The sequence below is a fragment of the Marmota flaviventris genome, chromosome 3 (genome assembly GCF_047511675.1).
Source record: "Marmota flaviventris isolate mMarFla1 chromosome 3, mMarFla1.hap1, whole genome shotgun sequence".
Taxonomy (NCBI): Eukaryota; Metazoa; Chordata; class Mammalia; order Rodentia; family Sciuridae; genus Marmota; species Marmota flaviventris.
Genome location: NC_092500.1, coordinates 101,006,455 through 101,031,431, shown reverse-complemented (window position 1 = coordinate 101,031,431; position 24,977 = coordinate 101,006,455). Strand labels below are relative to the sequence as shown.

At 39.5% G+C, this 24,977-nt stretch overlaps 1 protein-coding gene across 11 annotated transcripts in view; it reads right to left on the bottom strand.

Moving 5' to 3' along the window:
- Window positions 1–3,839: 3,839 nt before the first annotated feature.
- Window positions 3,840–24,977, bottom strand: part of Slc20a2 (solute carrier family 20 member 2) — a 101,358-nt gene continuing 80,220 nt past the window's right edge. For all 11 annotated transcript variants that reach the window (XM_071610160.1, XM_071610163.1, XM_071610166.1 and 8 more), the window contains 5 exons: window positions 23,414–23,617; window positions 21,313–21,904; window positions 17,391–17,576; window positions 14,338–14,422; window positions 3,840–5,399 (listed from right to left, as the gene is read on the bottom strand). In XM_071610160.1, the coding sequence (XP_071466261.1) occupies window positions 5,235–5,399; window positions 14,338–14,422; window positions 17,391–17,576; window positions 21,313–21,904; window positions 23,414–23,617 (1,232 nt within the window). In that variant the 3' untranslated portion in view covers window positions 3,840–5,234. The remainder of the gene's footprint in view (window positions 5,400–14,337; window positions 14,423–17,390; window positions 17,577–21,312; window positions 21,905–23,413; window positions 23,618–24,977) is intronic.

Sequence of the window (24,977 nt, the reverse complement as noted above, 5' to 3'; positions counted from 1 at the left end):
AAGATAGTCATAGTTGTAATTAAACTTGACGCCACTAGGTGTCGCTCTGGTTACCTGGGTGGTGCTTTCTGTCTTTGGAGTCGTTCAATCCTTGCCCCTTCCCTATCAACTCATGGTTTGGAATCTCTTAAATTCAGGGTTTAGTTTAAACTTATGCGGCAAATCTGGGGAAAGGCAAGAAAATTGTTCATTCTGCTCTGGCCAAAATCCCTTTTGCTTTTTAAGTAGGTTTAGATCTTGCCACATGGAGAACTGTTGGTTGTTCTCAATATCTTGGAGAACGCTTTCCTTAAAATCATATTTAATTCCTCATATTTCCTTCATAGAAACAGGCAGAACAAACCCCTTCCTTTTCTTCCTAGACTTCCTTTTCAAGTTCTTAATCACTGGTCAGTGTTCCTTCTCTAAATCTTCCTTCTAGATCTAGACTTTTTTGTTTGTTTACATTTTTTATCTTTGTTATAAACACGTATCCTTTAAAAATTAATAATCCTGATTTTTTAGAGCAGCTTTAGTTTTACAGAAATCTGAACAGAAAGTAACAATATTCCCACATATTTGTTCGCTTCCTCAGCCCCTTACTCTAGCATTCCTATTATTAACAGAGTGTATTAATATAGCACATTTGTTACAATCAATGAACCGCCAACAAATAGAGTTTGCTTTTTTGCACAGTCCTCCTTTTTATGGAGACTGCAGTGGAGGACAGTCTGACAGCCGCTAAATTGGAAGAGACTGAGATAAGGGTCAGGAATCCTGGGGTCTTCTCCATCCCTGTTACCATTTGGCTACCTAAATGTTTTCTCATTCTGTGCCTTCATTTCCCCAGTGCCTGGCCAGGTCCAGGTGTTTCAAAGACCAAATAAAATAAGGGAAATGAAAATGTTTCAAAAAGGATGGAGGTGGGATGATGGTGTAGTGGGGATTTTTTTTTCTTTTTTTCATAATATGCTTCAGGTTGTTTTGTTGCTTTTTTGAGAGTAAAGGATGATATATTATAGAAATATGAGGGTGAAAATTCAAGTGTAGGGTTACATTTCCTATTTATTTAACCACATTGTATAGGTCTCACCCATTTTTTTTTTCCCATCAAGCAAGCAAATAACCCACATTCCACTTTCTTTTAGTCTGTAGGCAGTTTTGTCTTGTTTAGCTAGCTGTTTCCAACACCCATTTCAGTGTTCTCAGAGGAGTTCTGAGGGAATTGTTCAAAAAAAAAATTGAAGCAGTGAGATTGGTTGTGGTGGTGCTCACAGCACTTGTAATCCTAGCTATTCAGGAGGTTGAGGCAGGAGAATCTAAAGTTCAAGACCAGCCTCAGCAACTTACACCCTCAGCAACTTAGTGAGATCCTCTCTCAAAATAAAGAATATAAAGGATTGGGGATGTAGCCTAGTGGCAAAGCTCCCCTGGGTTCAATCTCTAGTACAAAAAAAAAAAAAAAAAAAAATTGAGGTGGTGAGATCAGGTATGGAACACTCCCAGAATTCTATTCAGGAAGCTGAGGCAGGAGAGTCCACTAGTTGGAGGTCAGCCTGGGCAAGATAGACACCCTCCCATCTCAAAAAAAGAAAAAAGAAAAGTAATGAATAAAGGCTTCAAGTACAGGAAAGGAAAACAAGCACTAGTTCATAGAGTCCTTGTTCTGGGCCAAGCCCTTCAATATACAATCTTGTGAGATGGTCTCAATGTACACATTTTGCATATGAAGCTGGAGCTAACAAGAGACTAAGGAAGTTGCCTAAAGTCATTGCAATAAGCAGGAGCTGAAATCTGAATTCAGTTTTGCCTGACTCCAGGAGCTGCTCCTCCAGGATCACTATAAGGTAACAGGCAAATTTGGTCTCCCACAGGTAAGCAGATTCTGGATACAATCTCATTTTAGAACAGCAAAACACTGCGTAATCATCCTTTTTTTTTTTTTTAATTTTTAAGTTGTAGACGAACACAATGTCTTTATTTATTTATTTTTATGTGGTGCTGAGGATTGAACCCAGTGCCTCATATGTGCTAGGCAAGCGCTTTACCACTGAGCCACAACCCCAGCCCCAGTGTGTAGTCTAAATTCTTAAAGTGCCTTTTCCTGGCTCTGCTTTATAATCGAGTAAAATCATTGATGACACTGATCTTTACATTTTATTTTCCAAACTATAGGATTTAATTTTTTTTTCTTCTACTACTTGAGAATTCTGAAGCTTAATGCTGTAGCTTAGGAAGTGGAGGAGGAAGGATTTATTTAAAAAATTACCTCGCTGAAGATATTAGATAGTTGCTCACAAGTTCAGTCCCTCTGGAAGGCAGAAATCAAAGAAAAAGACAACTGTCCAAGGAGTTTCAGCTGCTTTTAATAGTATCCCAGCTCTGCCCCTGGGGAGCCCAGACACTGGGCAAGAGTCTCCAGGGTCCTTCCTCCCTATGTAGGGCTCTCCTGTCTGCTCCAGGCTGTTCTCTTCGGTGTAGGAAAGCTGTCTAGAACACACACTAAGATGCCAGTGATTCATGTGTTTTCTTAGAGTGTTTGTATTATTAAAGGGAGAGGCTGGTGAACTCTGAGGAAAGACTCTCGGGGATAACTGTAGGCTACTGGCCCACCAGAGCCTTCTACCAGCATCCCCCCCCCGCCCCTGTGACATAACTTACCCTCTACCTGACCACATTAACCTATCATCACCAGTTAGCTAATCAGGGCATCTGCTTCCCCATCCCGTGGCCTGACGGGCCCCTTCCACCACCCACCAGAGCATTTGCTGTTCAATGACTTGAGGGGGACGAGTCTGGGTTAGAGTGGACTTTTCCCTTCTTCTAGGGGGTTCAGTTGTCAAGTGGCTAGCCCATCTGTTTGTCAGATAATAAAACCTGGGAAAGGGGGTGTAGTGTGCAAGGCTTCTCTCAAAACATTGCTGGTGAGGCGTGACCTTTGTCCCCATTCACTTGCTGGAAATCTGCCTCTGCCACCCACCTACTTGGAGCTGCGTCAGGACTCAGGTGGCAGTTCTCCAAGGACAGGGGCTGCAAACTAGAAAGGATCTACTGCCTGCATCCAGCAGACTGGTCTGTGCAGTATTGCTTGCATTGTGTTGTGTTGCTATTTGTTATAGATTTTGGAACATATTGCACTTTCTTTATCAAAATCTTTATCAAAAGTGGGAAAATGAAAGGCATCAGGTGACTTAAAAAAATCAGTGATTCAGCATGGGGGCATGCTCCTGTAGGCGATCACCTGAGCTCAGAAATTAGAGGCCAACCTGGGCTACAGAGTAAGACGCCATCTCAAAAAACAGAGTTGGAGGACTAGATTTCTTTGTGGAGATGGAGTGTTCACACCTGGCCAGTGTTGTTCATCTGCTACCTCCTTAGCTCCTGAAGGGAAGGCAGCTTTTGGCTGCTGCTGCTGCTGCAGAATATTAAGGGGGATATTTTCCTCTGAAGCCTCAGGTGTTTTGTTGTTGTTGGCTGCTTGTGCCCAGATAGATAGGATCTGCACTTACCTGCTGGCCCTTAGCCTGGAAGTATGGCTAACTTATGAGCCAAGCTGGAGAGGCTGAGCAGGTACTTCCTTTAGCAAAGTCCTGATCCAGGGACAAACCTTGTGGTCAGACAGCTCCAATATGTATGTGTTTCCAGTAGGGATTTCTGAATCCTGGCTGTGTATGCCATTCTTTCCTTTTCTCGTTCCTGTGTATTTTCTGCATAACATGTAAGGGTAGTAAAATAGGGGAGAAAATGTATCTGAAAACTAAGAGGCCAAATTATATAGCTTTTATTTTTGTGGAAACTCTGAAAGATAAACATTTTGTAGCTATTCAGAAAAAGACTTCAGAAGCAAACTTTTGAGGGGCATTTTTTATTATAAATTTAATATGGTTGATTAATGAAAAATCACAATGAAGTACCGAGAAAATGTTTGTCAATATAAAAATTTTAGCAGCATTTCCATAGTTTCAGGCTCTAACATTAGTCATACTTCCTCCCGCTATCAAAAGAGAAGAGAATCCAGTGGGACTACAAGAGAGCATCAGGATCTCCCACTTAGTAAAGGCCTCAAGGAAATCCTCACACCCAGTGTACCTTTAGTATTCAACTCCAGCCCCTGAATTTCTAGAATGTCAAAGCACATAAAAAAGCCTCACTGGCTTTAAAGTTTGAGACAATCCCTTTTTTTCAAGCTGCAGGGGAGAACAGGGATGGAAATTTAAACTGGACTTGATGTGTAGTGTCTAGTTACACATCCTTACATCTGTACATTCTCCACGCTGGTGACAATGAAAGGCCACTGCAGGGCTGACCAGTATCTGGTATGTGGCAGCAGTGGTGGTGCTGGTGGGGTGGGGAATCCAAGAGTAATATGAACAGGATGGGCGCTGGTGTCTCAACCACACACAATGCTCTGGGGCAATTCAGAGCTTGGGTGGTCTTACTACATCCAGGTTAATGAGGAGGGGTACAAACAACGTGAAAAAATAATACTGGCAAACTATTCCCCTGCTTCTTTGGTACTTTCCAAAATTCTCTGATCAAAAAAGTATAAGGGAAGCACACCATTAAAAAATTACAGTTTTAAGTATTTACAAAAGTAATTATGATATATTACACAATAATCCATACATAGTATATGAACAAATACTTCAGTGAAAGCACTTGTGAACTCTGTCCTGGTATTATTTAATCACATGTGGGCCTATGTACACCTGCCCAAATTTGTATTGTGTATCTTGTATCTCATTTATCTTACAGTATATTAAAGAAGAAAGTATCATGGAGGGGGGCAAAAAAAGATTTTCCAATCTATACTTTCTTTTGAAAAAGCCTTAACATTTGCCACAGAAATCATTATATACAAGATTTATTGAATATTGAATTCTAGGCAATAACCTCCACTCCCATTTTGAATGTTTGAAATAATGCTACCTATTCTATGTATACAATATATATTTAATATATAAGTAACTGCACCACATTATATCACCACGATAACAGTTTAATACATATTACTATGTACAGTAGTTAAGTTAGCTCTGGAAGATGAATTTCTGCAGCCTGGGTGAGGTGTGTGGTCTGGAACCATTTGAAAAGGATGTGGAGAGCTGGTTGGGAGACAGCTGTGTGTGGTTGGGATGTGTGTGTGTCGGGGGCGGGGGAGGGAGGGAGAGGGGTGGAGAGAGAGATATGAGGGAACACCTTCCACATACCCATGCTAGACTATCCCTTTAGTTTACTGGTTGGAAGAAGACAAATCACACATATGGAAGGATCCCATATATGAGAAGAGCCATGATAGCAGCACTGAATAACCCAGCCACTGGGACAGTCACAAACCAGGCCACAAAGATATTACGGAAGAGGCGCCAGTCCACGGCCTTTCGGGAGCGGATCCAGCCCACAGCCACCACGGAACCCACCTGCAGAAGCACAAACATTTAAAAGTAAAAACGAGGCCCCTGTATTTAAAGGTGAGACACAAAATTTACATTTAACCAATGTAAATAGGCTAAGCACAGAAATAAACTACATTATAAAATTGACAATTATTTCCCCTAAGTTTGTTAAATGTTTGTTAGGCACAATTGTTTTAGGATTATTCCATTCCATATATAGTTGTGATGTACTTTTTCAACTACAATTCACATAAATATTATTGAATCTAAACTATCAACTATGACTCATAAGGTGACAGATATGGACATGTGCAAATTAGAATGTTAATATTAATTCGAGTATTTTTCAAAAACACTCAAAGTTCATTTATAGCTTGTTGAAATTTTTGAAAGAAAAAAAAAGATAACGTTATCCTAGAAAATGAAAATCCTAAGAAAATACAATGCTTTTAATCTCATGCCTCACAGGGGGACTGATTATGCTGAGAGTTTAATAGGGTGCCCCTTGGTCACATGCAAGTTGGATTTTAAAGAACTACATAAAATATGCTTTGTCTCTATTAATCTCCAAACACTTAACAGTGGCCAATGAGATTCAAACAGGAAAGGTGATTTAAAGCATGAGTAATTTAACTACAGAAAAATAAAATAGAACTTAAGATGAAAGCAAACTGGAAACCAAAAAACTAGCATATTTAAAGGCAGTTAATCTTCAGCCCAGTTTGCATATCTTTAATCACAACTAAGGCTGAACTTCATTTTTTTTTTAAGACTGGGGATTGAACCCAGGGGCACTTTACCATTGAGCTACATCCCCAGGGCTTTTGCTTTTTTGAGACAGGGTCTTATAAAGTTGCTTAGGGCTTTGCTAAATTGCTGAGACTAGAGACTCCAACTTGTGATCTGTGCCTCAGTTTCCCTAGTTGCTGGGATTATAGGTGTACACCTCTGTGCCAGTTGAACTTTCTTTTGTGTAGTTACCCAATTTCATTCCTTCTAGTTTTTAACATATAAAAGTTGTTTTTTTTTCATGTATTTTGCCCATTTAACATACTGGAATCTAGTGTGCCCTTTATTTATTTATGTGTGAATGTTATTGAATAATAATATTAACTGTGATATCTAATATAAATACTTTCTCAATCTAGGAATTTTGCTTTGCTTCATTTTGGAATTTTCAGTTTCATGCAATTAAATATGTTATACTTTTATTCTGTGATTTATCCTTAGTTTGAATATTTCACAAATACCTAATTCTACTTTATTCTAAATTTTCTAAAATAAAATTTTTCTATTTTATTCTAAATTTAATAATATTCTTAAAATATTATTTAAAGCCATCAATTTATGTTCATGTAATTGGAGAGCTGTGGGTCTAATTTTGTTTTTCTAGCTACTCAATGTCACTTACTGGTTAAATTTTTTCCTCCTATAAACATGCTCATATATGATAGGTTTCATCTGTTCTTATACAAATATATATTTTTAAAAATATTGTGATAAAATATGCATAACATAAAACTTACCATTTTAACTATTTTTAAAGGCATTTAAGTACATCTGATTGTTGTGCAACCTTCACCACCATCCACCTCCAGACCATTTTCATCACCCCAAATTGAAACTTAGTACTCACTAAACACTACGGAAACAGTAACAACGTAAGAAACATAAAAGGAAACTAAATTTTAAATAATAGGGAAGAAAAAGGGAGAAGAGATCCTTTTCCCCAGCACCTACTTTTAACTCATATTTCCTTAGAACACATACCATTAGTCTCTCCTCATCACTTCTCTTTTTACACCATTTGATACTCCTGATAATTTATCCTACCCCAAATAATCCCATTTTGTAAAGTACCAAGAAAAATTCTGTGGGCGGGGGCGGGTATGTTGGAGATATCTTTATAAAACCTAGTTTCCCCCATCCCATCTCACAGTATGTCTCATATTCTGGTTTTCTTTCATATCTCTAAGCAAAGACTTAGGCCTTTTGCATATACATCATTCACATTTCTTACTAGGATTATTCTAAAATGACTTTTTCCCCCCCTGAAATCATGGAGGAATTTTTTTTTCCCTTTTAATTTCCGTTATCTTTTCTAACTGGCTATGATGATAAGCTCTAGATTTTTTATCTTTCTCTTGGGCTTGGGCTTTTTACTCTAGATGTCCTCTTACCTTCCCTGGAACTCAGCACATTTCTGTGGATCCCCTGTGAGGTCAGGCCCCACAGAGATAGAGAATTCACAGAGCCTACTTCCTGATAATCCAGAAGGTTCTACTTACAAGTGCTGAAATGTTCTTTTGATGTCATTTATTAACATCCTAAAGTTTTAAATCAATATTCATAGGTGAAGACAGGTTTTTTGTGATTTTTTTTTGTGGGTGGATTTGTTTGTTTTTTACTTAATGATATACATACAGAAAGTACTCAGGTAGACAATGTACTGGGCAGCAGGTGTACAACAGTGTGAATGTACTCACTGACACACAGTTTTACACTTAAAATGATTAAAGCAATACATTTTATGTTCCCTATATTCTTACATTTTACCACAATTTGCTGAATTTTCACAATTGTTTGTGATATTTTAAGTTAGATTTTCAGAATTAGGGTTATTCAGTGTATGCTTTATAGAATAAACTGGAAATATTCTAGTTTTGTTTTGCTTTTTTTTTTCCTTCTACACTGTGGAAAATTTATATGATAATGGAATTATCTATTATTATTTTTTTAATAGAAATGATGAATTAGAACAGGAGTCAGAAGTGCCACATTCTTTTTGCTCTTTTGGGGAGGATAACTTTTTTTGGAGAACTCACTTATTTTCATTCTATTGCTCTGGTCAGGTTTCTCTACATTTTTCTACCTCTTATGTCAGTATTTTTTTGTCATGTACATTTTGCAAAAGCTAACTCATTTCACATTGGTTTTCAGATCCTTCAGATATAGCTGTGTGGTTCCTTTCATGATAAAAAAAAAAAAAAAATTCTCTTCAAGCTGGACAGGGTAGAGCACACCTGGAGTCCTAGCTGCTTGGGAGGCTGAGGTGGGAGGATTGCTTGAGCCCAGAAGTTCAAGGCCAACCTTGGCAACATAGTAACACCATTTCAAGAAAAAACACCAAATTCTCTATATCTGTTCGTACAATGTCTTTTCTCCTTTTAACTTAACTCCTCTTCCTTTGTTTTCCTTTGATGTGATTTGATAAATTTTATTAGTAACCACTCTATCTCCTTCTTCACTATTTAAAAAAATTTGCTTTAAATACTTCTTAAATCTTTCTTTTTTTCAGTTGACCATCTTTTTTTTTAATTTTTAAATTTGTTTTAATTGGTTATACTCTTATATCTTTCTTCAGAATTTTTATTGTTGTGGACTTTTTATAAAATCCTAATTTGAAATATTTGCTTATTTTATTTTTCCTTTGATAAACTGAACCATTTAAAGATAGGCATTTTCATTTTAGTGGAGGTTCAGTTGCCACAGGTTTTGCTATGTGTACACACAGAAACACACATGCACAGAGTTTTTAGTATTTTCCAAGAAAGCTGTCACTGTATTGTTTTTAAAACTCCTTGATTCAATTGTTACTTTAAAAAGCATTAAAAACTGTTCAAGGGGACATCTCTGTGTGTGTGTGTGTGTGTGTGTGTGTGTGTGTATAGTACTGGGGATTGAGCCCAAGGGAGCTCTACCACTGAGCTACATTCCTCGCCCCTTCTACTTTTTATTTTGAGACAGGGTCTCACTAAATTGCTGGGGCTGCCCTCAAACTTTTAATCTCCCTGCCTCAGCCTCCTGGCTCAGCCTCCTGAGTTAATGGCAGTTATAGGCACGTGCCACTGCATCCAGCTCCAAGGGATACATTCTTATTCCAATATTTACTTAATTTCTAGCTTGACACACTGTGATTAGAGGTTGTAGTTAGTTAATACAACTTCTATTTTTAAAATTTTGTCAATAGTCTTCTGAATTTATGATTCATTTTCATGATACCCAATAAGAAAGCCTATGATTAGTAGGGTACCAATTTGATATACAGCTGGTAATTATACTGTGTAAGTCCTTTTTTACCCCTCAGTACTTTTTCCTCTGCTTCATTTGTTATAGAATTGGACATACTAATGTCTAAGTTGTGACAGTTTCACTTAATGTACATGATTTAGTTGTTATATGTTATTTGGCTCATAAAAGTTCCACAGTATTATGTCATCACTACTGATTGTGTCTTTTGTTGATATAAAAGAACATTTTTTTCTGTATTCTAACTTGCCTTTTAATAAATTAAATATGGGTCCAGCTTAAGATCATCATCATAAAACCAATAGCAGAACTATTAAGGAGTAGGGAAAACAGAGAGCAAAATCAGAGATTAAATTAGAAATTGTAATTCTAAATTTTTAAATCCTTAGGATTTCTTATATGCTGTTCTAAATCCTAACACCAGTTGAAATCATCTATGTCACTAACAGGTTGACAATGTGGATAATTCACAAATGACAGTAATCTCAATCCAGCCCACTATGGAATTAAAAAATTTTAAATAAGACCATTCAGAATTCCTATCAGAAAGCTCACAAACAAGTGTTTGTGTTCAGCAATGGTCTTAATGTGGTATGCGTTATGCTTTAGAGCTAAAGATCAAAGTGGATTAAGGTTCACAGAAGTGAACAATTAACGAATTGCTGAATATTTCAGGATACTTTTATTTCAAAGACTAGTTTATATTTCTTTAATGAAGACTTTTTTTTTTTAAAGGGCCCCAGATTTTCTTTTAAAAAATTTTTTTTAGTTGTAGATGGACACAATGCCTTTATTTATTTATTTTTACGTGGTACTGGGGATAGAACCCAGTGCCTCACGCATGCTAGACGAGCACTCTACCACTGAACCACAACCCCAAGCTTTTGACCTTACTCAGAGGTTTTACCCCAGGAAAATATCTAGTAAGCTGAGCCCTCTGATATGAAACACAAAAATGTATAAAATGTAAATGCTTCTAGAGAGCAAAATCTATAATCAAAGCAGATTGTTTTATATGTGCTTTTGAAATAAAATGTGATACACTTTTTCTATTTGTTCTTTTCTGAATTAAACATTCAGCTAACATTCATATCACAAAACATTTTAAATAGGTTATGTCAAAATTTAAACTATGCACTAAATTATGTTCCCTTAGGTGAAAGTATGAATAAATGAAATCTACCCAGATAAACTCAAGAGCTCATTTAAAAAAAGAGTTTCCATCTTTTTTCCTGCCAATTTCCCTACGTTTGCCCACCTTCAAATGGATGGCTCCAAGTAAGAAACTTAAAAATCAAATGCAGGATAATTACTCTTGAAAATTGGATGCAATCTGGTTATGATTTTATGTGGACATCAACACCCTCTGAATGTGTACGGACTCATGGCTCCCCCCACACAGGCCCCATTCTTAATACCATCCCACATCTCTCATACTTCATCCCACGTTTGCCATTTGGGGATTGTTGCATGCACAGGAAATATGCGATCTAAGAGAGTAAGTGTTATAGGGCGATGGCAGCTGTGACCTCTTCCTTGCACTTCTATTATCTGGACTTGATGAGAGTGGTTTGCTCTCCCACAGCCCTGTATGTTCTCATGAGCCAGGACTCTACTTGTGCCTCCTAAAGTGACTAGCTCTGGTCTTTGTCCAGAAGTCCATGATCAATGACACTGAACAAACTGACAAGAATCCAAGTTGAGCTCTGTCTTGTCCATTTCACTGATGACATCCCACTGTGGTCCAATGAGAAGAAGACTTGCTTTAGGTGCCAACAAGAATCACATCCCACAGACACAAAACTTATCAAATGCTTTGTATGGCTACTTTAGGTCAACAATAACATATTCTTCACAAAGGTCCTGTACAAACTGGATATAAATCCCTTAATAACATCTCTTTATTATAGTGTAAATATAAATACTGGAGAAATAATATTAAAAGATAAAAATGAATAGATTACTTTTTAAAGGCATTTTATACTTTTCATCTATTTCTAGAAGTTGTGTTCTAGATTTTAGTGTTACTAGCAAAGTCAGTATTATCAGTTATAATACTTTACACATTAGTGTAAATGCTAATGTAGTTAGGTAAGTAACAGTTACCTAGGAAAACCAAACTGGTGCTGTTTATTTTTTTTTTTTTAAGAGATATTTCAACTAGTGTGAGAGTATGCTTTTAAAAGGTTGCTAAAGTGCAGTTAACCATTAAAAAGACAGTGATTATTTATGCCTACAGAAAAGTTAAAAAGTTTAAGGGTTTAACAAACTTGTTAATATTTTCAAAGAGCCAACTATTGCTACATTATCCTTTATGCTATGTGCATGTACAAATATATCACAATGAATCCCACTTTTACGTATAATTATAATGCACCCATTGAAGGGAAACCAGGAGAATAGAAGAAGGGGATTGGAGGGTGGGGGCAGGCAAGAGTACTTGGGCACACTGGGATTGAAATTGATGAATAACTCACAATGACTCCTACTATTGTGTATAATTATAATGTACCAATAAAAACATAAAAAAGTAAAAGCCTTGGAAAAAAACTTGGAAAACAATATGTATTTTTTTCTATGTTCCCACATAGTGAAATGGAGAATTGAAGTGAGGTACAATAGGGGGAAGAAGATGGTCCTTTTTTGTTTTTTTGTAAGTATTGGGGATTGCACACAGGGTCACTCCCTCTGCCACTGAGCCATATCCCAGCCCTTTTTATTTTTTATTTTGAGGCAGGGTCTTCCTGAGGCTGGCCTCAAACTTGCAATTCTTCTGCCTCAGTCTTCTGATGGCCACTTTTCGTTCATAGTTTCACATTATTTGAAATATTTCAATAAATATGTACTTCTTTAGTGATTCTTATTTTTATATACTGTGGTACTAGGGATGGAACCCAGGGCCTCATGTATGCTAGGTGAGTGCTCTACCACTGAGCTACAACCCCAGTCCCTTTGATAATTTTTTAAATAATCAAAATTAGAAAAATAACAATGATGATTGATAGGAGCACCTCACACCTATCCCTGTCCTCTCCCTTATCCTGAAGAGGCAAGAGCAGAGAATTGGGGAGCAGGGCTTGGAACCACACAGCCTACGTTGATACCTCAGTGTGACCATTCCTTGCTTGTGCAGCCTTGGGCACATTACTTAACCTTTCTAAGCCCTGGTTTCCACATATGTGAAACTGGAGAAATCTAAGTATCCACTTCAAAAGGTTCTTGGGAAGGGCTGGGGTTGTAGCTCAGTGGAAGGGTGCTTTCCTCGCATGTGGAAGGCTCTGGGTTTGATCCTCAGCACCATATAAAAAAATAAAATAAAGGCACTGTGTCTCTCTCTCTCTATATATATATATTTAAAGTTCTTGGGAAGATAAAATGAATTAATATTTTATCTCTTTGGGTACACTCCAAAGAGTACCCAGCAAAGACTTGCCCTACACGTTAGTCATGGGTTGGTTACCATGACAATGACTATCGTGACTACAATTAGGAGGTACATAGCATGAGATGAAGATTTGAATCCTGGTTCTATCACACGATAACTCTATGATTTTTGGAAAGTGACCTAACTCCGGAGGCCTCAGTTTTCTCATCTATAAACTGGGAATAACTACTAATTTCACAGGGTTACTATGGGAAGTTAATGTTGTATTGTGCAGGAATAAAGCACTAAGCACAGGGCCTGGAATTCTGCATATACTTGGTAAGTGGAAGTGATTTTTATAGTGAGAATTTATAAAAATTGAGGTTTTTCTAATTGTAGCAAAAAAAGGAAAAAAAACCAAGAAACTTCTTTCCACTGAGGCTGACTCTTCAAGCCACATGTCCCAGCTTTGTCTTAAATGTGCCAGCCCACTTAGAATACTCTTATAAATGCCACCCTATCTAAACGTTTGAAGTACAAAGTCATTTGCATTTAACTGGCATTTGTTTATAAACATATTGGCTGGAATTTTAAAGTTATAGGTAAATGTAGATAACCATGCCTATCTTATGGCTGCTGTATTCCCCTAGGAGCCCAGAGCATGGCAAGTACAAATGAGCTTTTCTTGAATGATATGAATAAATGAAACTAGGGAAAAATCTAGAAGTGGCTTTTGCTTTGTTGAGGGTAGTGAGTATTTCTGCATACAGAAGGCTCATGGGGGATATTTTGGAATTATCTTCAGATTCTGGGCAGACTTAGGCTATCGTAACTGTATTCTAGTTCTGGTTCTCCCTGCTTGACTTTAGATAATCTCCCGAAACTCATGGAGTCTATTTCTTCTTCATTAATAATTAAAACTCCTCACTGCTCCATTTGACCACCATGACAAGGAATTCCCTCTTGTTCAGCTCTGCGTCTTAGAGCACTCAGCAAGGGTCCATACTGGGAATTTAAGTTCATTTGGAACTTACTCTAAGGCTTTATAGTCACTTTAAACATGATATAGGAGGAGAAAAACCCTGACACAGCCATTGAGATAATTTATTTATTTCTATTTCTACTTCCATGGTCAAGCCCTGGAACCCAGCAATGAGTTGGAACTCAGGGCATGCCCTATTTGAGCCACATGGTTAGCACACACATGACCTTAATGCAAAATCCAGAGTGGAAACGATGAGGGAGGCACAAGCTAAAAGAGAAGCGTGAAGCCCATGTGTAAGGAAGGAAGGTTCTTGTATTCACACATTGAGAGAGCAAAGTTTGAACAGTAAAAGGTGCCGTACTACAGAGCAGGAAAGACGGTTGGTCAGAAGGGTCAGTTTGAGGAAAGCAAATACGCACATCCAACAAGCTTCTGGAGACCTGGCAAACCCTGAGATGCTTTTTTCCACCCCACACACAATCACATATAAAAAGAGCTACCAGCTTTTCTGGAATTCACTTGGTGACTCTGGGCTGATCCTAGCAGCCCCATGAAAGGACAATCCTCTGCTGGCAGAGGCCTACCTTGCAGTGTGTGGTGCTGACAGGAAGCCCAATGTTGGAGGCGATGACCACAGTGAATGCCGAGGCCAGTTCAATGGTGAAGCCGCTGCAGGAGGGAGCACAAGAAGACATATCATAGGCGCTCTTTGTTGGCCTCACGGACACCCCGTGGGTGCAAAGTCTCACCAGAACATTCTTTGGTTGACTGCTGACTGGGACAGACTGCCATTAGCAGAACAAGAAACTGCTGCATAATGGCAACAATTCACACTAAGACTTTGCATTATACTGTTGACAGTCCCAAACAGCCTTTTTTTTCTGATATGTTTTCAAAAACCCCACACTGTAGGAACTGGGTCAGAAATTCGTGCTGTGTAATAAGATGATAAATTAGTCATTTTTCTAAAGGAGCATAAGAAAAACTATGCTTTCATTTTTTAAATGTGTGCTTATTACAAAAAAGCAATTTTTTTCACAGATTATTAATGTTTCTTCAAAGCAACCTTCTAAAAGAATCTTGTTAAAATGAAGCTCAAGGGGTAAACTGAAAATCAGAAAAAAATTGCAAATGAAGAGCTCCAGTACATTTTAAAACAAGAGCAGACTTCCTGTAATAGGTAGTTGTATTCTGAAAGTTCTAAGTTTGTCAATTAACCCCTTATATATCTAGAAGCTATATGAGAGAACGACCACATGTAAAGCTCCGGACCCCCCTCCCACCCCCGCCCCAGAATAGCAGGGGCACATCCCATCTGGCTGAGCTAGAGGGAGGATGCCTAAGGTAACTACAGAAGGATGGTGAGTGAGAGCTGGGGTGGATGGAGAATTTTTAGGAAAGGAAGGCACTACTTTGGATCTTTTAGTTGTTGTCTTTTTAGATATATATGACAGTAGACTGTATTTTGACACATTATACACATGTGGAATATGACTTATTCTAATTAGGATCCCATTTCTTGTGGTTGTACATGATGTGGAGTTACACTGGTTGTGTATTCATATATAAGGATAGGAAAGTTATGTCTGATTCATTCTCCTGTCTTTCCCATTCCCATCTTTCTTCCCTTCCCTTCATTCCCCTTTGTCTAATCCAATAAACTTCTAATATTTCCCTCCCTATTCTCCCTTGTTGCGAATTAGCATCAACATATCAGAGAGCACATTCGGCATTTGGTTTTTTTGGGTTGGCTTATTTCACTTAGCATCATATTCTCCAATTCCATTCATTTACTGGCAAATACCATAATTTCATTCTTCTTTATGGCTGAGTAATATTCCATTATGTATATATATATACCATGTCTTTTTTTTAATCCATTCATCTGTTGTAGGCACCTAGATTGGTTCCATAGCTTGGCTATTATAAGTTGAACTGCTGTAAACATTGCACAAGAAGTAAAGTCAAGAATCAATATATGGGATTGTATCAAACTAAAAGGCTTTTTTTTTTTTTTTTTTTTTTTTAGAGAGAGAGAGAGAATTCTTTAATATTATTCATTTTCTAGTTTTCGGCGGACACAACATCTTTGTTTTATATGTGGTGCTGAGGATCGAACCCGGGCTGCACGCATGCCAGGCAAGCGCGCTACCACTTGAGCCACATCCCCAGCCCCTAAAAGGCTTCTTCACAGCAAAGGAAATAATCAAGACCATGAACAGAGCACCTACAGAATGGGAGAAAATCTTTATCACCTGTACCTCAGATAGAGTACTAATCTCCAGGATATATAAAGAACTCAAAAAACTTAATACCAAAACCCCACCCCCACCCCAAAAAACAAAAAAACAAAGAACCCAATCAATAAATGGGCAAAAGAACTGAACAGGCACTTCACAGAAGAAATATGAGTGGTCAAAAAATACATGAAAAAACGTTTTTTAATATCTCTAACAATTAGAGAAATGCAAATTAAAACTACACTGAGATTCCATCTCACTGGTAATTATCAAGAATGAAAGTAACAATAAATGTTGGCGAGGATGTGGGGGAAAAGGCACACTCATACATTGCTGGTGGGACTGCAAATTGGTGCAGCCAATATGGAAAGCAGTATGGAGATTCCTCAGAAAACTTGGAATGGAACCATCATTTGACCAACTTATTCCACTCCTTGGTATATACCCAAAGGACTTAAAATCAGAGTACTACACTGACACAGCAGCATCGATGTTTATACTTTGGATCCTTAATGTCTTCCACAGACCCATGCATTAAAGGCTTGATGACCAGGATAGTATACTGAGAAGTGGTAGAACTTTTGGGAGATGGGACCTAGTGGTCACTGGGGTGTGCCCTTGAAAGAGATGTTGAGACCCCAGCTTTTTCTTTCTCTCTGGCTTGAGAGGTGAGTGGTTTTTCTCTGCTACATGTTCCTGCCAGAGTGCTGCCTCACCACCTGTCCAAAGCAATGAGGCCAACCTATGATGGACTAGAACCTCTAAATCTGCAATCCAAAATAAATCTTTTCTAAGTTGGTTATCTCAGGTATTTGGTTTGTTTTTAGATGCTAGGGATTGAACCCAGGGTCTCATGCATGCTAGGTAAGTGCTCTCCTACTAAGCTACCTCTCCAGGTATTTTGTTATAGTGCTGAAAATCAAACAGAAAAGAAGCCTGATGTGCTCTGATGATAGCTTCCCTAGAACAGGTAGAGCTGATGTGCATAAGGAATTTTGGAGAAAGATGGGCCCAGACACTGGTGCTGTTTGCCCTACCCTTACTCTCCACTTGCTCTCAGGGTTTCACAATGGGAAAACCAACAGTGGAAGGACACTGGGGGCTGCCACAGGCTTCCCATTTTCCCTTCCCTCCTGCTCTGCTTCAGCTACTACTTCCCTCTGAACCTTTCTGACCCACATCTCAGTGACACTGTAGGTGAGTCAGGGGAGTGTGGTCACAGAGGGGGGTGACCAGTGGTGAACAAAAGTGGAAGAGGGGGTCACTCTTGTCCTTTGCCCCTTCCTCACTTGTGATCATCGATGGTGGACAAGCAGCATGGGTGCTCTCAGACACCAACTCAGGCTTGACAGCAGGCCTCAACAGCCAAGCCCTGTCAACCCAACCTGTTGGCTCACCTGGAAGGTGTGATTGGAGTGAGGTCTTTCCCCATGGTCTGGATCACTCTTCTTCCCCAAACCCAGAGACCTGTACAAATTCCAACTCCTCCATAAAACAGCAGCCAGACAGGAGTAGCTGCTTCTTGCATTACTCCACCATGTTCATAAATCAGCCACAAAGCTACCAGGGGACCAATGGCATTACTGGAAAGAAAAAGATTAATTATATATACACATGGCACACAATATACAGTGACTTCTCAGTCTCAAGAATGAGTCTTACTTTACTTGTGGCTTATCACATAGTCTAGTGGTGATAAAATATTTTTTGTATAGTCAAAAGCAGAACCTGGAATTATTGTCTTAGTCATTTTTAAGTGTAGAGTTAAATAATTTTAAGTATACTTACACTGCTGTGAAATAGGTCTCTAGAACTTTTTTTTATCTTGCAAATGTAAAACTCTATACTCAGTAAACAGCAATCCTATGCACCTCTCCCCACAGCGACTGGCAACTGCCACTCTGCTTTCTGGTTCTGATTTTGACCATTTCAGATGCCTCGGATGATTGGAATATAGTATTTATCTCTTTATTCAGGTTTATTTCACTTATGTCTTCAGGGTTAATTCATGATGTAGCATGTGACAGGATTTCCTTTTTTTAAGTCTGACTGATACTCCACTGTATTTATATACCACATTTTGTTTAGCCATTGATCCTTCATTGGATATTTATGTTGCTTCCACCTCTTGGCTATTGTAAATAAGGCTGCTTTGACCATGTGTGTGCAAATTATCTCTGAAATTCTGCACTAAATTCTTTGGGATTTGTACCCAGAAGTAGGATTGTTAGATCAAATGGTAGTTTTATCTTTAAATTTTTGAGGAATCTCCATTCTGTTTTCCATAGTGGTTAAGCCATTTTATATTCCTACTAATAGAGCACAGAGGTTCTAATTTTTCCACATCTTTCCAACATTTCTGTTTTTTTTTTGTCCTGACAGTCATCCTAATGGGTGTGTCATTTATTAACTCTTTAAAAAGTTCTGAAAAATCACAAGAAGTGGACATAATAACCAAGTTCTGTTTTTCTTCTTTTTTTCCCCCAGATTTCTTTCCATTTCCACTGCCACATCTGCTACTGCTACTAATACTAGCTCCTGGTTTGGTAGATCTGTCTGGTTCCATACGATGAAATCACAAATATTATTGCTCACCATGAATTCATGCAACCCCCCCTGCAAACTAGGCACTGTCACTTTCTTTTTCCTGATGAGGAAACCAAGGCCAAGGTCAAGTTGCTGGCACGAAGAAGGACTGAGGCATGAATTCAGGCTCACTCAGGCACTCGAACGCTTTCTTGAGACAGGCTATTGCCCCTCGGGCCTTAGGCAGCCCCGCAGAGAACTGACATGTTGTTTGTTTTTGGGTACTGGGGATTTAACCCAGGATTGCTTAACCACTGAGCCAATCCCCAGCCCTTTTAAAGAATATTTTATTTAGAGATGGGGTTTCACTGAGTTGCTTAGTGCCTTGCTCAGTTGCTGAGGTTGTCTTTGAACCTGTGATCCTCCTGCCACAGTCTCCTGAGCCACTGGGATTACAAGTGTGTGCCACCAAGCCCAGCACATGTGGGATTTTAATGGCTTTGCTAGCTCTAGTTTCCTCCTGCAGTCCAGCTGTGCAGAGTATAAGCTGAGAGTCACAAAGAACTGGCTCTCAAATCTGCTTCTTTTTAGCTATGTGATCTCGGTGTCTTTGAAGGTATTGCTTACCTGGCTCAAAGGGTTGTTTTGAAAAGGATTAGAATACGTTAGAAATGGTTCAGTATTGAAGCCTATTGCAAACTTTTCTTGAATGAATAGAAGCCTCTTTCATGGTTAGTTTATTGTTTCTAGAACCTGGCTGTGATCAGGAGGCATCCTGCGCAAAGTCTCAAAACCAGAACCAAATTGCAAGCAATTGTTCCAAACTCTGGTCATCTAAAGTGCTGAATACCCGGATTCCTCCTCTGAACTTGAAATACTGTTTTGGGGTGGTTTGTTACTTTTTCATAGATATGTTTGTCTAATCTCCCTAACTAAAGCTTAATCTCCTAGAGGTGAGGAGCCCAATTCATAACACTCTGTCAGTACCAGACCTTCAATGAAGAATTCTTAAAGATGAGGAGGAGTGCAGTGGTGTGAGGGGCACACAAAAGTTAAGATAGGACATAACATGGAGCCCCAAATTAAATCACATGGAAACACCCAGAAGACACTGAACAGAGCAGAGGATGCCCAGGCTTGTCTGGCTTCAAGACTTCTTTTAAAAAGAACAGAAGTGAAGTTTCGTATACATAGGCTAGGTACAGCACCCACAGAGAAGTCAATAATTGGGCAGTAAAAAAAAGTGGCAGCATGGTGTCCTAATTCAGACCAAAACACGAGCCCTGCATGTTAATGATAATAATAGGAGTGGTGACAATGGATTGGTTGCTGAGTATGTGAGGAAAACTGTCATAAGCATGATATACCAGAATCTTACATCATCCTCACGGAAACCCTACGAATTTAGAACTAATTCGACCCTATTTTACAGATTGGGAAACTGAGGCTTTGAGGAGGCATATGACTTGTCTAGGGCTACACAACTAGAAGAGAATGAAGACTCAAAGTTGAGGCCCCTAGATTCTAGCAGGCTTTGCTGCCTCCTCCATAGTAAAGGGGCTGAGCCAATGGAGTCTGCGCAGGAGGCCACACCTTCCCCCAGCCTGACTCCCTCTGTTGCAGGAAGAAATGCCTCCACATAATCACACTGAAAGCCATAATTTAAAGTTACACCAGGTAGCTATGTAGTCTGCAAATGTAGAGTGGGGAAGGCTTCAGAGACCACAGGTGGTGCTGACCCTCCTCACAAGACGCCACTGAAGGAAAAGTGCTCAGTTACTTGATTTATCCCAGACTTTGTAGTCCAACTGTCCTTCCACCCAGAGTCCAATCTGGAAGGACTCCTGGGGACTGTTGCTGTACCAGTGACCCTCCCTCGCAGCAGCCCTTCTGGGCAGCCTCCAGGGCTCTGCACAATCCCACCTAAATGCCTCCCGCTGGGATTCTGGAGCCACAGACACTGGCTGCTGCTGCTCCAGTGTGACCACAAGCCAGCAGTTCCTGAGTACAACCTGGCTCTCATCACAGACTCTAGCCTGTGTGACATCCACCATGCCTTTGCATGTGCTAACACTGATACCACAGTTGTCACTGGGAATAACTAAGACGGACATGTTATTGCCACTGGACTCTGGGAGCTGGTTTTTTTATTTTACAGGGGAGAAAAATTGAGGCAAGAGGGCCCAAATATATAATAACATTTCCTCCAAGTAAATGCCTGTGCCCATTTTCTGCTTTGAAAACTCCTGTTAAACCTCCCAAGCCCTGTTTCAATGCTATCTGCCTGCCTCAGTCTTCTGAGTTGCTGGGACTGCAGGTCCCACTACTGGGATCTGCACCCCGAAGATAGAAATTCTTTTCTGTGCTCTGGGGCCCTACATATTTCAGGTCTGACTTACTTGCTGACTATACAGTCTCCACTCTCTCCTCTCTCAAAGCTCTTGATCTTCCTAGAGTATCCCAAGTACTCTCTGTCTTTGGCCTTTACACCTGCTGTTCCCTCTTCCAACGACATTCACCTGGCTGGCTCCCTCACCTCCTTCAGACCTGGCTCAACACACTCTTCCCTGCACACTTACCTACCACTGCAGCCCTTCACCAGCTCCCCCTTTCTATTTGATTGTTCTTTGAACCTTCGTCACTATCTAGCGCACTATGCATGTCACTCCTGTGTTTATTATTAGTGCACTCCCCCCAGTAGGAGGGATTTTTGTCTGTGTTGTCTACTGCTATATTCTGGAACCCAAGAGACCCTCAATACAGACTGATTAAACAAATGAACATTTCACTTACCTCACATCATTGCCACCATGAGCAAAGGACCCAAAACAGGCAGTGAGAACTTGCAGAAAATGGAACAGGAGATGGACCTCAGCAGTGTCCTTCTCTTCCTTTTCTTCTTCTGCAGGATCCTCTCGAGGCTGGCCAGGATCTGTCAGCTCAGATGCTAGTTTCATTTCCACACCACCCTCCTCTGCCTCGATCTCAGCTTCCGCAACTGCATTGCAATAGCTGGAGTAGCTGTCATAGCGAAGTCTCTTTTTAGAATAGGACACAGTGTCACCCACCAGCTTCTCACTATCTTCTGGGGCAGAGGACGAGTCAGTAGCTTTGAAAGTGGAGTGAACTGGCATCCCACAAATGGCTGCGGTGTAGCATGTGTAACTGTTGTTTCGTCGCAGGAGCCTGTAGTTGTTTTCCTGGGCAGGCTTCTCCTCGGGGCCCCTGTCTATGTGAATTTTGTGCAGCAAGTCTTTGTAGAGCCCCGAGTCTTTGTGTACAGTGTGATACACATGTCCGTCACTCCTTGTGTGGCCATCAAAGCCAAATGTGCCATTGGAGATCGGTGATTTTATAGAACCTTGAGTCATGGAAAGGGCCCTTCCTGAAAAGGATTTTACAAAGTTTTATTTAAGACTAGAGGTGTAGCTCGGTGGTAAGAGAGCACACTTAATATGCAAAGGCTCTGGGTTCCATCCCTGGCACCAATCAAACAAAATGTTTTATTTTTTAGCATCTTGAATATAAACCATGTCTGCAAAGAAATACTCCCTACCATTTCCTGGCATTGGTCCTGGAAGGTTGGATTATACAAAATTTTAATTCTTTTCTGTTTGCTTCATTTTCTAACTATAAAGTACGGTAATAGGGTTAAAATTAAAAATATAAACAAACTTGGAAGCATATAACAAAAGGGCAGAACTAACAACATAGTATGTCAAAATGATAAGTTCTTTTAAAAAGTATCTTCCAGAAATACAGCACTCTTTTCTGCTTCTAGCTATCTATAAAGGGAGAATTCTAATACGAAATTTTAGAAGAACTTCATACATGATGCTGGGTATGGTGATGCACACTTATAATCCCAGTGACTAGGGAGGCTGAGGCAGGAGGGTCACAAGTTTGAGGCCAGCCTCAGCAACTTACTAACACCCTGTCTAAAGAGAAAGAAAAAAAAGATCTGGGGATATAGCTCAGGGGTAAAGTACCCCTGGGCCAATCCTCAGTACCTCTGTACTACAGGAAAAAAAAAAATGGAAAAGGAAAAAAAAACCTTAATTATATGAGGCAAAATGCAGTTCACATTAGATAGGTAGTGTACTATGTGCTTCTTAACAGTGGGAGGCAGTATGTGTCAGATCAGCAGGACAAAATTAATTTTCCACCTTTAGAGGACTAGGAATATAGCTCAGTGGTAAAGCATATGTTCACCATGCAGGAGGCATACACAAAAACCAAAACCAATTTGTTTTCTCTGAGCTGTGCCTGAGAATAAACCCATGGAAAGCAGGTGCTGGGGGCCCACCTTGCAGGAGGGGAAGTGGCTGGACAGTCTTGAGTAGTCACTGTCCATCAGGTTATAAGGCTAAAGGTTACCCCAGGTGGTCTGGGTGGTTTCTAAGGTTTCTGTGATTCTAGGTAGGACCACGTCCGTGGGTTCCAACCTTAGCCTTCACTTCTTGTCTTCCCCGAGGAAGACGTCTACAGTAGCCGAGTGAACCAGTCTTCAGCATTGGGGGAAGATTTGCGCAGGTAAGCTGAGTGAGTGCAGCACGGCCACTGGCTGCGGTGGGCCCTTGGCACCTCACAAAAGAATAATAGCTCTGGGAAGAAAATCACAGGACAGGAGAGAGCCTGCTCTGGTGCCTGGAATGGCTTCCTGAGGTCTCTTTAGCTTCTGGGTTTTCTCAAAACATAGAATTGAGGGACTAGAGATGTAGCACAGGGGTGAAGTGCAGGCTTAGTACATGAGGAGCCTTGGGTTCAACTCTAGCACCAACACTGAAACTCATGACATTGGAGAAAACTTTTGGATCTTCACGCAGGCCTGGCTGATCATCTGAGAAATGCCTTCGCACCTCTGGTAACCCCAAGTTCTGCAGGCGAGTCTTACCATAGGAGGCGCGTGGGTGGTTCCCCGATGATGTGCCTTCTGAGGCCCCAGATGCTTCCCCAGATGATCCTGTTAGAGGGACGGTGCTGTCATCATTTGCCTTGACACCTGGGAGCTCTTTGAAGACAGGGGACTCAGCTTCTTGGACTTTATTGAGGCTTTCCTCAGATACTCGTGATAAAGCACCCTCTTTCCGTAATTTTCCTAGAGAAAATAGAATTATAACTACAACTTTCGGAAGAGAATTCTGTTACTGAAAAGTGAATATTAAAATGTGAATATATCTCTATACTTTAGCACTTACTTTGGGAGAAAATAAGGTACAGCTAGCCTGAGAAAATAAAGTAAAAAGCTTAATTATCTGTAAAACTCTAGCCGGGAAATTTATCTACTAAGGAAAAAGATGAGTATTTAGGGCCTGAGTTACTACATCTAAAAACCACAAAAAAGAGAGGGTTAAATTTGATCACCCAGAGCTCTCCCAGGGACAATGTTCTGTAAATCCACAATCATCTAGACTGGCCTCCTATTTCCTTAAATTAACCTCAGAATCACTAAAATTTTCCAGTTTATCCTTTCTGTCTTCACAGATATTGTTCTAGCATTTTTTATTTTCTTCTGGTCTATGAATTATTGGTTTCAGATTTCTTTATCATACCAATTTTTATGAAACAAGAAAATATTTTTCCTTCAAAGGAATAGGAAGATCCTACTTACTTAAAAAAAAAAAAAATCCTTCACTTTAAAAAGAAACAAAGAAGGGGGGTGGTGGCCTATGCCTGTAGTCCCAGCTACTCAGGAGGCTGAGGCAGGAGCATGGCTTGGGTCCAGGGGTTTGCGGCCAGCCTGGACGACATAAAACGAAACAAAAAATAAACTATGAAATTTTAAGAAGTTGTTTTAAAGCTCAAAAGTATTATTTTAATCAAATCTGATACATGGTGCTGCTGCTAATAATTATCTTGAGCAAATTGCTAAGCTCTCACCTACATAAATGAAATGAAAATGAACTTTCAGTTCCTCTTCTGGACACCCTTACACATATCTGTCTCTATCATCTATCTTTCTCTCTACCTAGACAGTCAGATTATAGAGATTGATTTTTTTTTTAAATTAAATTTGTTATGCCTTACAGGGAACACATATGTAAAAATATAAAATATACATAGGACTGCAGGTGTGACTCAGGGTCATATTGAAGCTCTGGGTTTTATCCCTAGCACTGCAAAAAGAAAAAAAAAGTACATAAAGATTGCTCATCTTAAGTTGTTTATAATCTAGATGAAAGATAATATTTGTAAATATTATAACAAAAATTAACATTTATATGACAGGTATTATTATTTTTTCTCATTTTGCTAGTGAGCAAACTGAGGCACAGAGAGGTTAAATCATTGGCCCCAGCCAGCTCACACAGATAGTAAGTGGCATTTAAATTTAACATTTATTTATTTATTTAGATTTTGATTTGTTATATATGACAACAGAATGCATTACAATTCATATTACACATTTAGAGCACAATTTTTCATATCTCTGGTTGTACACAAAATAGAGTCACATC